Source organism: Corvus brachyrhynchos, unplaced genomic scaffold, assembly GCF_000691975.1.
Source record: "Corvus brachyrhynchos isolate BGI_N302 unplaced genomic scaffold, ASM69197v1 scaffold21, whole genome shotgun sequence".
Taxonomy (NCBI): Eukaryota; Metazoa; Chordata; class Aves; order Passeriformes; family Corvidae; genus Corvus; species Corvus brachyrhynchos.
Genome location: NW_008236924.1, coordinates 6,018,928 through 6,031,099, shown reverse-complemented (window position 1 = coordinate 6,031,099; position 12,172 = coordinate 6,018,928). Strand labels below are relative to the sequence as shown.

Genomic DNA, 12,172 nt, shown 5'->3' with positions numbered 1-12,172 from the left:
TGCAGAGAATGAAGTCTGTTACAAACACACCCTTACAGAGAAAGCCTCGTCTTTTCTCTGACAAATCCCTGAAATCACAGCCTGCCTGTGGGTACCACGGGTGTGAATGCAGCCCGTAAATGAAGCCACCGTTAACTGCACTGCTGCACAATTCGCTGGCTGCAGCACAGCACACGCAGGGGCAAACGGGCAGCAAAGCCAAGCAAAAATAAACTCAGATATCCAGATTTCAGCTGATGGCAGAGCTCTGCTGAAGCAACACCACCAGAAGCTGGCAGAAAACATTTCTCTATGCAGTCATCCAGGAACAGACACAGCAGAAGGTGTGGAAATACCATGGACTGACACACCTGGGTGGGTTGTCAGGGCAGGAATCCTCGGCAGCAACTCTGTGTGTGTGCATTTCTGGGAGTCCTCCTAAAGCACCATCAATAAAATGTTCAGCCAAGTGCTGCTCTGGTCCTTTTCACAGACAGTGGGATCAGGAATAGCAAGAAACCTTCCAGTGTGCAGTCCCAGCTGGCTGGAGTCGGAATGAGCAGCAGTTTGGGGCAGGGAAAAAAGGCAAGAAAAGCCACTGCAATTCTTCTGTTTTATTAGCAAATGGGCAGTATCTGGACATCTAAAGGAAATCAGCCCTTTCCAACATCCACTCAAATGTCGTTGTCAATTCCTTGCACTGCTCCCACACATCTCTGTCTTTTGTACAGCCAGAACCTTTGGGTAAACAAAGAGCACAGAAACACACAAAAAATACAATATATATGCATCTTCCCCCCACCTAAATGGCCTTCGATTTTTGGAGATTAGCAACACTTTGTTCGTTTGACTTTGCAAGAAATATCAAAACATCTCGAGTTTTAAAATAAAAAAATACTACACTATTCACAATATAAAACTTAAATACTTTTTTTTTTTTTTTTTTAATTAAGGGACTGCTAAGAGCTGTTGAGTGATCACAGCTCTTCCAACAGAAACTCTGCTGCTGAAGCACTGAGAAGTTAAGGTTCACAAAGCAACATTCATCTCATTCTGCACTGCTCCTGGTCAGAGTTCAGATCTTGCCATGCTCATGACAGTGCCACTGGAGACTTGTCCAGGTGTGGAAATAACTAAAAGGTACATGAGGTCCTCTCCTCTGCTATTCCTGCCCTGCTGATGTATTCCTGTGTTTTATTAAATAGTCATTGGATAAAGTGACCATGGGTCAGTCCCTCCCTGCAAGAGTTACACAAACAGGGCAGAAAAGGTAGTGAGAACCAAGGAGAAATTCAATCCACCCTTCCACAATCTCATCCAGGACAAAAGACATCATTAAATGTGCTTGAAAGGCAAGAGAATCAAATTTTGCCTGGGGAATCTGGATTCTGTGATGGAATCCAGGTTTGGTTATTTCATTTTCACTTCACCTTTCAAAGGAAGCAGAAACTGGGACAAACAACAGCTACAGGATTTATCTCTTTGGTAACATCTGTGAAAGAGTCTCTCAGCACTGGGTCCATTTCACATGAATGATAAAACCTGATAGGATCCTGCAGAAGTTTCGTAGGTTTGACCGGGAAAAGAACTTGCCCCAAATTAGACAGGGCCTCTGTGAGGGTGGGAAAGACTGCACAGGAACTGGATCCCTCAGATCCTTGCTGCAGCCACACTGCAGTGCCTCAGTGAACGCAGCCCCCAGACAGACAAGCTGAATAAACCATCTCTCAGTACAGACAGAAGGTCGGGAGTGCATTTTAGGGTATTTCCTTAAGGCAGAAGTGGGTGACTGCTGGCTGAGGACACAGGCAGAGTTGGCAAACCCAAGCTGGACTGAGTGGCTGTAACATTTTTCTGCCAGTCCAGTGGCTCCATGGGTGAGTTTAAAGAGGGTTTGGATCCCATCGCTCCTGGTCACACCCAGCTGCAGCCTCTCTGTGACACAGAACTGTCTGTTGTGTAAAATCCTGCGCTTCTGTTCGGTTCCTTACAATTAAAGTTTCACTTTCAGAGTTGGTTTCCAGCTCTCCCCTCACACTGCAAGACTCAGCTGATACAGCAGGGGCTGAAGAGGCAGCAGAGACCCCACTGTTCCTTCCAGCTGAGGACATGGGTTCCTCACCTTTGAGGAAGAACAGCAAGATTTGTAGCGCCGCATTTCATATTTTACCCATTCTTCTCTGGAGGAACAGCGTACCCTGGTGACCTGCTCAGCAGAACAATAGGAAGTCCTGTTTATCTCTGAAACTTCCAAAACCATGATAATAATACAAGAGCACGGAACAAGAGGTCTGTCCATGAGCTAAAGCTGCCAGAAGCGCCGTTTCAGGGCTGAAATCTCCAGTACCCCCCTCAGAACCAGAAACCCACACTCCAGAAAGGATCCACTACAGACTCACACCACAGCTGCCACTAAAAAAGGTTGCATGGGGCAGGTGAGAAAGGTGCAGATTCCCTAAATTTCTGGGATGACAACCCACTGACTGCACACAGTCTCCCCAGGTGAAAGACTGTCAGTATTAAAGGCTGTGGTAATCTTGAAGTCCACCACAAAAGGGTTTTTCAGCTGAAGCCTGCAAAGGAATGGGAGAAGAATAAATTTTCTACCAAACCATCGATGGCATCCACTCCAAGTAATGCGTTTTTGGAAGTGCATTTGTCAGGTTATGGATCCAATTCCAGAAAGTAAAAAAGGAAGGGATGAACAAATCAGTTAGAAACAACCTGAAAAACAACCATTCCTGGTTTTGTGGCTTGTCTGTTCTTCTGTCATTTGACTGCTTGCTGCTCTGCAAAGGGTTAAATTCTGATCCTCCTCAGTGACTGCATCCTTTCAGCTGAGACAAATGAACTCCCAGGCAATAGGGCCAGTGGGAAATACATATGTGCTGTGACAACAACATGCCTCCAAGCAGGAGGACAGCTCGAGGTCAGCTTTCACTTCCTCAGCCTTCTGCTTCTCTTGCTTTCTTCTCACTGCTGCTAAAATTGGTTCAAGGGCACTTGAGACTTTGGAGCAGAGAAGATTTTTCTCCTTGCGTCAAAACCCAAAAGGTTTCATATTTGCTAGGACCATTGAAAGTAGGATCAGAATGTGGACTGGAAGTTGGTGTAATCTGAGGATCTCTACAGGAGAGCTGAGAAAATAGAACAGTCCAGATTTCCTGCTTAAGGGCACAGCTCCATTTTGCCAGCAGCTGCAACAAAGAGCACACAGTTTATCATGCTTGAAAGCTGCACAAATACCCACCAGGGAAGAGAAATTACTCTCCTCTAAAATATACATTTGGGTTGGAGATTAAGACATGTGAGGACAGTTTTCTGGCTCCACCACAAATCACCGTTCCCTGTTTTACCTTTGGGAACAAAGAGTCAAGCTGGAATTTTACCTGGAGAAGGAATATTAGTCTGACCTAACAACTGAATTCTTTTTAAACCCTCATCTCTATTCAACTCTAGTACGACAGAGATTCCATGAATTCCAGATTGCTGTCCTGAAGCAACATAAGAAAAAGCTGCCCCTAAATGTCATTTCAAGTGATCATCTTCACCCCATCCGAGGGGTCTGGGGACAAGGGAAGACATCAAATCCAGGTGACAATAATACTCATCCCTCTGGACTTTTTCCAGTGCTTTGCACGGGAAAAGCCTCACCACATCCCTGTGAGGTAGGTCAGTATTATTACAGTCCCTTAATACAGCTGTGGAAAGTGAGGCAGAGAAGCTCCTCTCCTGAAGGCCACTGCAGGAGTCTCCCTCAGAGATGGAACAGGGAGACAAGAAGAGAATTTCCCTTTCTCTCCCTATCTCCCCTCTTCCCCATACATACCTTCATGGAGAAATAAGCAGAGAAAGGGGCTACAGTGCCACAAATTTCTGACAAACAGCAGGACTCCTACAACTACTCCACGGACTCCAGACAGGATTATTAAACACACAAGTACCTCAGAACGAACGGCGACACCGCCGCGCGCACGACCCCGAAGCCATCACACGATACAAACCCAGCTCAATAAATAAGTAAATACATGCAGCTGCAGCTGGGACTGTCCCCAGCTCAGGAAGGTCCCAGGTGGAGCAGGTGAAGCCACGTCACTCCTGCGCCTCCACGGCGACACCGACCAGCGCGTGCCTGATGGTGCGGCCGTGCAGTTTGTAGCCGTCCTGAGTGACCAGCGCCACTGTGCCCGGCTGCATGCCCTCGGCTGGCACGTGGCAGATGATCTCGTGGTCGTAGGGGTCGTACCTGCCACCCACAGGGTTCATCTTCTGCAGGCCATGCTTGGCAAAGACGCTCTGCAGCTTGGCCTCGATGAGAGAGAGGCCCTCGTAGATCTTCTTCAGGGTCGGGTTGGGATCGCTGGGCTCTGCCTGGCCCGCGGCGCTCTCGGCTGTCTTCTCCAGGATGTCTGCTACCTCCACCAGGTCCCTGCAGAAACTCTGGATCCCTGAAGGAAGGAAGTGAAGGACAGTTTACAGAACATCCAGAGCTCCAGTAGCGAGGACAGACACAAAGTCACAGCGGTTTGAAGGCACCTTTAAAGCTGCTCATTGATTTGAACTTAATTTAGCGAGACCAGGTGGTGTCTCCTGGTTCCTGGAACCAAAGCTTCAGCACTAGGAGTCATCTAAAGACTCCCCAAACGAAGGAATATGCAGGAAATGCACATCTATACCAAGAACATTTATATTTTTGGTCTTCCTGACAGAGCAGAGCATTAATGTGTCACTCCAAACAGATTTTTGCAACTTGGATTTGTCATTCAGGACTCTGCTCCACACCCCCTGCTCCAGTCCCACTGACATAATTTTGTCGTAGGAATGCCATTCCACAGGGAACAAACACAATGGGGGGAAGCAAAAACAATGCATGGCTATTCAAAAGTACAAAATCCCCAATTTATTCATAGCTTAAAAGCACTGTGGAGGGACTGGACCAAAATGGGGCTTGGGTTGGTCATGAACAGCCAGGCAGTTTTTGTCATTAGAAAAACGGGGTTAGATTGGCTGCATTTCCACAAGTGGTTTCTTGCACAGTGCAGAAATTCCAGGAAAAGCAGCGTCCCTCAGTTACACAAATATCATAACTCCCTGACTGGAATGACACACCAGGGAAACAGAGAAAATGAGGCAATAGTCAGGTGCTGTCTCCAGCTTTACATGTGAACAGGCACAGAACAAAGGAAGAGGAAGGAGATGCAACAAAGGAACAGACAGAAACCCAGCAATTACCACTCATTTCACGGAATCAGAGTCATTTAGGCTGCTCAAGACCTTTAAGATCATCAAGGCAGCACTGCCAAGGCCACCACTAAACCGTGTCACCGAGTCTTTTAAACATCTCCAGGGATGGTGACCCCACCTCTTCCCTGGGCAGCCTGTGCCAGTGCTTGGCAACACTCTCAGTGAAGCCATTTCTCCTAAAAGCCAATCTAAACCTCCCCTGGCACAACTTGAGGCTGTTTCCTCTTGTCTTACCCCTCATTAATTGGGAAAAGAGACCAACCCCACCTTGCTACAGCCTCCTTTCAGATCTTCCTCTTATCTACAGATCTCACTCTGTAAGCAATTTCTAATAAAGAGCAAATTTTTCCTTCATGTGTGAGGCATGCTACCTATAAAATCCAAAGAGCTCAAAAAACCCCTCTCAAAATCAATCATCCCGTTGTTGATGATGCCCAAACTCAGCAGCCATTTTATAGCACCACAGGTGGAAGGTAAGCAAATACAGCAGCTCTAATTTCAAGGCTGCTAGAATTAACTGACAACAAACCTCTTGAGATTCATGCAGTATGGAGAAAAAACAGTTTTTCATTCTCAGAGATGGTTCTGGCACAGTGCAGTGCCTGAACAGCAGTTTCTTCCCCCTTCACCTGCTTCTGCTGCCAAAGCTACAAATCCAGCTCGTTTCACTGGTGCTAAAATATTTCTTTTAGAAGTTTTAAACATCTAATCTAGAGATTGACAACTACTGCCCCAGGCAGCATCTACCTCCAATGAACTGGAGCAGAAGAGGCTGTTAATATAGTAAAGGAGATCACAAGCTGATGACACAGCTGAGTATAAAATACACCCTGCCAGAGCCAACCCTCAGCACACAGCAGAACCTGGATTTTCAACCAAGTCAGCAGAACTAAACTCAGCTGCACTGGGACTATTTAAAAAAGAAAAAAATAGTCACAATTCTGGGATTCTGTGGGTAAACCTGATAGGACAGGACACAGCTGGATATGGAGAAAAAATAGTGATTAAGCCCAGATATCAAGAGTCCAAGCCAAACATCCCACCAAGCTTTGCAATGAATGAGGGAGGGCAGCTCAGGGGGACAGAAAAGCTGCTGATCAGCATTTCTGCTCAGACAGGCAGGCCAGTGCAGCAAACACAGCTCTTCTGCTCACCAAAGAGTTTGGCATCTTCCACAAACTTCTGTGTTCTCCTCCGGACATTCTCGGAATCTGCCAAAGCTTTCCGGTATCGCTCCTGCAACCACAGAGAAGACACTTCAAACCAGGAAGCAAAACCCCTTTCCTGGCACTGGAAACCCCTCAGAAACACTTTAAAAAGAGAAGGTTGTGCTGGGCTCCTGCATTTTCATACAAATGAAAAGTCCTTCTCCTACTGGATTAACCAAAAACTGCAACTCCCTCAGAAGGGCAGAAGTCAAGGCCAGAAATATTCTGGGCACTGAATGACTGAATTCAGCTAAACACTGACTGCCAGGCTGCTGCTGAGAGCCTCCCTTCTCCAGCAGGCAGCTCTGTGAGCAGCTGATTTCTCACTCAGTGCAGGATTCTCAGGGTGATTATCCCCAGAACAGTGGGATTTAATCCCCTCCTCAGTCACGTGAGCTCTTCAATATAGAACCTGATTGCCACCACACACTGGCACTTAAAAGGACTTCCCTTCTTGGATAATCTGGATCCAGTGTGACATAAAGATATTAAGGACTGTCCAAAGGAGGGGCACGAGAATGGAGGGGCCATGGAGGAGCAGCTGAGGGCACTGGGATTGTTTGGTTGGAGGAGACTGAGGGGAGACTCCTCGGGGTCTGCAGCTCCTCCCGAGGGCAGCTCCGATCTCCGCTCTCTGGGACAGGGACAGCACCCAGGGAATGGCTGGAGCTGGGTCAGGGAGGTTTAGGTCGGATATCAGGAAAGGTTCTTCCCCCAGAGGGTGCTGGGCACTGCCCAGGCTCCCCAGGGAATGGGCACGGCCCCGAGGCTGCCAGAGCTCCAGGAGCGTTTGGACAGCGCTGCCAGGGATGCCCAGGGTGGGGTTGTTGGGGGGTCTGGGCAGGGCCAGGAGCTGCACTGGGTGATCCCTGTGGGAACTCAGGATATTCCATGATTTCATGCCAATATGTGATGCTAATCAGCACGAAGCTACTGCCACAAGGCTGTGAAAGAAGTGACCAGCTCCAACACCCAGCTTTTCCTGCCAGGATCATACCATCAGTGCCCTGCTGACAGATGGTGTTTTTGGGGAAGGCAGGGTGGAATTTCACCCTCTCACCCTCAGGGCACAGCTGCTCTGGAGCTATGTGTGTGTCACAGCATTTAGGGAAAAATCCAGGGCCGAAAGACAGACCAAGGCAAGGGGACTGAAGCAAAGGCACCCTCCTGATGCCACCAGCACACTCACAGTTAAATCTCGGACTTGCTCCTCCAATTTTATGGCTTTGTGCTCCAAGGCACAGTCAGAGAGGGAGTGCTTGGGCTCATCACTGGGATCCTCTGGGCCACACTCGTCTCCTGTACTTCTCTGCTGAGCTGCAGTGCTGAAAGCACAGGAGGACCCTCTGAAATACAAACTAAAATAAAGAAAGAAACAAAATAATAAAGAAACAAAGTTGAGTAACTTCAGGGTCAACAAGAATTCAAGATTAGTGTCGTTATTAAAAGCAGGCTCTCTTAAAAAAAGTACACAGGATTCTAAACACAATTTTAGCTCTTTCCAGAAAATACAGACAATCAGCATAGAAACACAAAGAGGTGTTTTAAAACTCTTTATTTTAGACTAACGTGGCACACAGAGGCTTTACACCACTTCTTTGGCATACCTTGAGAAGAGTCAGATTTTCACAGAAACACAGAATAACTGAGGTTGGGAAACACCTTCAAGACCATCAAATCCAACCTGTTACCAATCCCCACCTTGTCCCCCAGCCCAGAGCCCTGAGTGCCAGATCCAGTCATTCCTTGGACACTTCCACCACCTCCCTGGTCTTTTCCAACCTAAACAATTCAGTGATTCCCTGATTGTTTCACTCTCCTACTACACCTCCCTCTCACACCTTACACCAGGAAGAATCTGCAGAACAAAACACAATTTACTTCCAAACCGGCTCCATACAGGAAATATTGCAGTACACACCTAACAAGGAAAGGTGTATTCTCCTTTTTTGGGAACACCTGGGCTCTTCCTCTGAGCAAAGCTTTCACCACCCCCTTCCTGCAATGTTTTCTATCCCCCCTCTGCAATGTTTTCCATATACTAAGTGCACATCTACCCAGTGAGAGGCAGCACAGCCCAGAAATCCCTGTGCTGGCACCAACTCCACTCCTGTGTTTATACAGAACAATTCCACACTGCACAGAGACTTTAATTTAGACCCCAGAATCGATTCAGCTGAGTTCACATTACCAGGCCTGAACCATTCTTACTCTTTAGCAAGGCTGCATTGCTCAGGCTCAATGTCACAGACGTGCACAGAGGTTGTTTTGGGGTCCACCATGAGGCCTCAGTGCTCTTCAGCAGTTTTGCCCCCTTTATTCCAGTACTGGAGTTGAGCAGAATTCAATTTCAAGGAGTTAAACCAGCTGAAAAAGCACCCTATAAAACAAGAGGACTTTTCTCTCTGTGTCCCTGAACGGGTTTGCTGACAGATCAGATCAGTGCAAGTGCCAGTACCAAAGAGAAGCCAAAAATGCGAGATGTGGGGCAGGGAGGAGGTGTCCCTGAAGTGGTTCAGGACTGGCTCAACCCTCAAAGCCCAGCTCAAGAGATCTGTGTCTGCCCAAAGACCACCAGGCATCTCCTCCCACCCCGTGTTTAGCAGCCCAGGTGTTCCCTCATTTAAATCCCTAATACCAGGTTGCTAAATGTCCCACAGCACTAATGACAAACCTCCTTTCCCCACCTGAGGACATTTGCATCTGCAGTTTTTATTAAGTGGGTACTTAAATCATCACCTGTATGTCAAACCATTCCTTTTCAACAAATTATATATGCCAAATAATACAAATCTGAAAGTGCTTTTTCTACCTACACTTGCTCTAGAATAGGATGTTCCTCAGGCTAATCTTTAAAGAACCATCTGGGTTAACACAGGGGAAAAAAACCTCTGTATTTTATCCCTGGCTGCTGTTTGGGGCACAAGACCCCATCTTGAATGACTTTTAACATTCCTGTCACATTCATTTTATTATTTATTAAAAGTGCTGATTAACAGCACTTTTTCAAAGTTAGAGAAAGTAGATTAAACTGGAGAGGAGGACAGAGCAGGACCCCTCCACCAAGCCTTCAAAAATCAATCTGTGAGGCTTTCTTTCCACTTAAAAATATCCATGGCAATCACCAGCTACAAGCTTTGTCCTTTATCATCTCACATTTCATTTCCAAGAGCTGCAGGGATGGAAATCAGCCACGTTACAGACACACCAAAGAACCCGAAACACAGCTGAGAAATCTCTGGGCCCCTCAGAGATGAAACTCTATTTAAAAATAGGCTGTGCAGCTCAGTTAACTCCTCTGCACCCAAGAAGCCAAAGTTGGTGAGGTATTTTCCCCTGCCAGTGGTTACAGTGCAGGGATGGGTGTGTTTTGCGTGGGAGAGGGGCAAGGAGGAGCCGGTCCCAGTTGCAGGGAGCTGCCTACGTGGAGCAGGGAGCTGCCTGCATGGAGTTCTCTCTGCAGCCCGTGAACCCAAACCCCAGAGCGCTCCCCCGTGCAGGGACATGCCCTGGGTGCCACGTGCAGCCTGGAAAAGTTGTGGCCAAGAAATCGGAACCGCAGCCTGACTCCACAGGGAATTCTTCAGGTCTGTCATGCAGGGTTGAAAATGCCGCTCAATTTGCTCCTTCCTGCAGGATGAAAGGAATCCTCCCCTGCAAGTGGCAGGAGCTATTTACAGGCTGTCCCACTGACTGGGCTCCATCTTCTAAACACTGGCTTGATCACAGCTGCCCTAAAAATAGGCATGGATCCCACGGGAGGAAGCTGACACATCCTGAAGTGACAGACACGTGGAAGTCGCTGGGTGTGTGAAGGGGGTTACACGAGTTGGTGTTACAGAAAGATTTACAAAGTGATGTCACAGAAAGCCAAAGAGATAAGAAATAGCAGAGGAGGTGATTGCAGCCATATGGCTCAAGCCAATTGGCCTTCAAGATTAATATTTCAATGATGAGAACGGGTCTCTGGTCAGGGATACAACGGTATCACCTCTTTCTGGAGCACCCGACCATCCCAAAGTGACCATCAGCTCTCTCTAACCCAAGGGTCCTTCCCCACCTCTCCTGGAACACTCCCTCTGACCATCCCAAAGTGACCATCAGCTCTCTCTAACCCAAGAGTCCTTCCCCACCTCTCCTGGAACACTCCCTCTGACCATCCCAAAGTGACCATCAGCTCTCTCTAACCCAAGAGTCCTTCCCCACCTCTCCTGGAACACTCCCTCCTCCTCCCAAATCAGCATGACAAAGCACTCGAGTGCTGAGACACACAGAAACATCTGCCCTGGTTTCAGCTCTGATGAGCCTGCTTTGGAAGGAAATCTAATTACTCCCAATTCCTTCGTGCTGTTTCATCAGGGAGTGACTCCAGAGATAATGCAGTGGAAAGAGGGGATTGTCCCGCTCTGCTCTGCACTGGGGTGGCCTCACCTCGAGTACTGGGGGCAGTTTTGGCTGCCACAATGTAAGAAAAACCTGAAGGAGGGACAAAGAAGGGACACAAAGACGGTGAAAGATGCGGGGGGGCCATGCCAGGGTTGCAGGAGCATTTGGACAACACTCTGAGGCACAAGGCGGGATTTCTGGGGTGTTCTGTTCCGGGACAGGAGCTGGATTGATGATCCCTGTGGGTCCCTTTGCAGCTCAGGATATTCTGTGATCTCTTAACACCATGAGGATTCCTCCTCAATGAAGCTGGAGAACAGGACTGTGCATTGCACCTCCACACAGGATGGCTGCAAATTGGGCAGGGGGCTCCCAGATTAAGCCAGTCCAGGGTATGGAATCCCTGGGATGGGAGCCTGGACCCCACCAGCCCTGCCTTGCTCATGGAGCTGTTCCCGTTGATGGTGACCCAGGCTGAAAATTTGTGTACAATGAAGCGTTCCACACCAACAGCAGGTCCTGCTGATCCTTCAAGATGGAAACCTGCTCAGCTTCATCACTCACCTACTTCACAGTCGTTGCACCTTTTTTTAGAGGGGCAAAGCAGTCTTCATGCATATAAGAGGGAGAATTTCCTGACATGCATCTTTACACTTAGTCCCAAACACAGCTCCCTCTATTACGTGCTGCAGATTTATTATATTACATTTAAAGAGTCTTTTGGTGGTGTTTCTCATCTAGACAAAAAAAATAATTACCATGCATTTTGGCTTTTTTTCTTTTTACCTGTCCATACTTCACTCAAGTAACCAAAGCATCTTTATGGATTTCTCTTTTCTAAGGCATACTCCGTGACGTAAAAAAGCATGAGTGGACACTGTTTTTCTGTCTAAATATTGACACAATTAAGTGGATTCTCTTCCTGCGACCACCCAAAACACGCTGATAGCACATGTGCTGCCTCACCACCAAAAACAAAACCCGAGGAGCACATTAAACCCGTAATTAATGAATAAATGGTTCAGCCGGCCGAGACACAAGAACCCACCCACAGCGGCAGGAAACCACCTCCCAACGTGACTTACCGAGCGCGGAAACGCTTTGCCTTAATAATGAACATAATTTAAGCCCCCCAAAAAAATCACTTTTCCGGCAAAAGAGCTTGGTTATCGGGGGTTATTTCTGCTCCAGGGCGTTTTGAGGAGCGGAGAACGGCAGCGTGGCGTTTTGGGGGGTGAGATGGGCACCGGCGGGGGATGATGGGCACCGGCAGGGTGCGGGTCGGGGTCTGGCTGCGGGTTCGGCTCGGGCTCCAGATCCGCATCAGGGTCGTGCTTGGGGTCCGGGTCTAGATC

General features: G+C 47.9%; 1 protein-coding gene across 1 annotated transcript; it reads right to left on the bottom strand.

Annotated features, from left to right (window-relative positions):
* Nucleotides 1-578: 578 nt before the first annotated feature.
* GRPEL2 (GrpE like 2, mitochondrial) lies at nt 579-12,145 on the bottom strand. The gene is made up of 4 exons (XM_017728225.1): nt 11,903-12,145; nt 7,621-7,789; nt 6,378-6,459; nt 579-4,427 (listed from the first exon to the last, which is right to left on the bottom strand). Exons 1-4 carry the CDS (start codon nt 11,935-11,937, stop codon nt 4,072-4,074), a joined length of 642 nt encoding a protein of 213 aa, XP_017583714.1. The 5' UTR covers nt 11,938-12,145; the 3' UTR covers nt 579-4,071.
* Nucleotides 12,146-12,172: the final 27 nt, after the last annotated feature.

Coding starts and splice junctions, on each gene's coding strand:
- GRPEL2 (XM_017728225.1), bottom strand. CDS start 11,937: ATGTTCATTATTAAGGCAAAGCGTTTCCGCGCTCG. Junction 6,460..7,620: donor AGCAAGTCCGAGATTTAACT/GTGAGTGTGCTG, acceptor CTGTGGTTGCAG/GAGCGATACCGGAAAGCTTT. Junction 4,428..6,377: donor GGAAGATGCCAAACTCTTTG/GTGAGCAGAAGA, acceptor TCCTTCCTTCAG/GGATCCAGAGTTTCTGCAGG.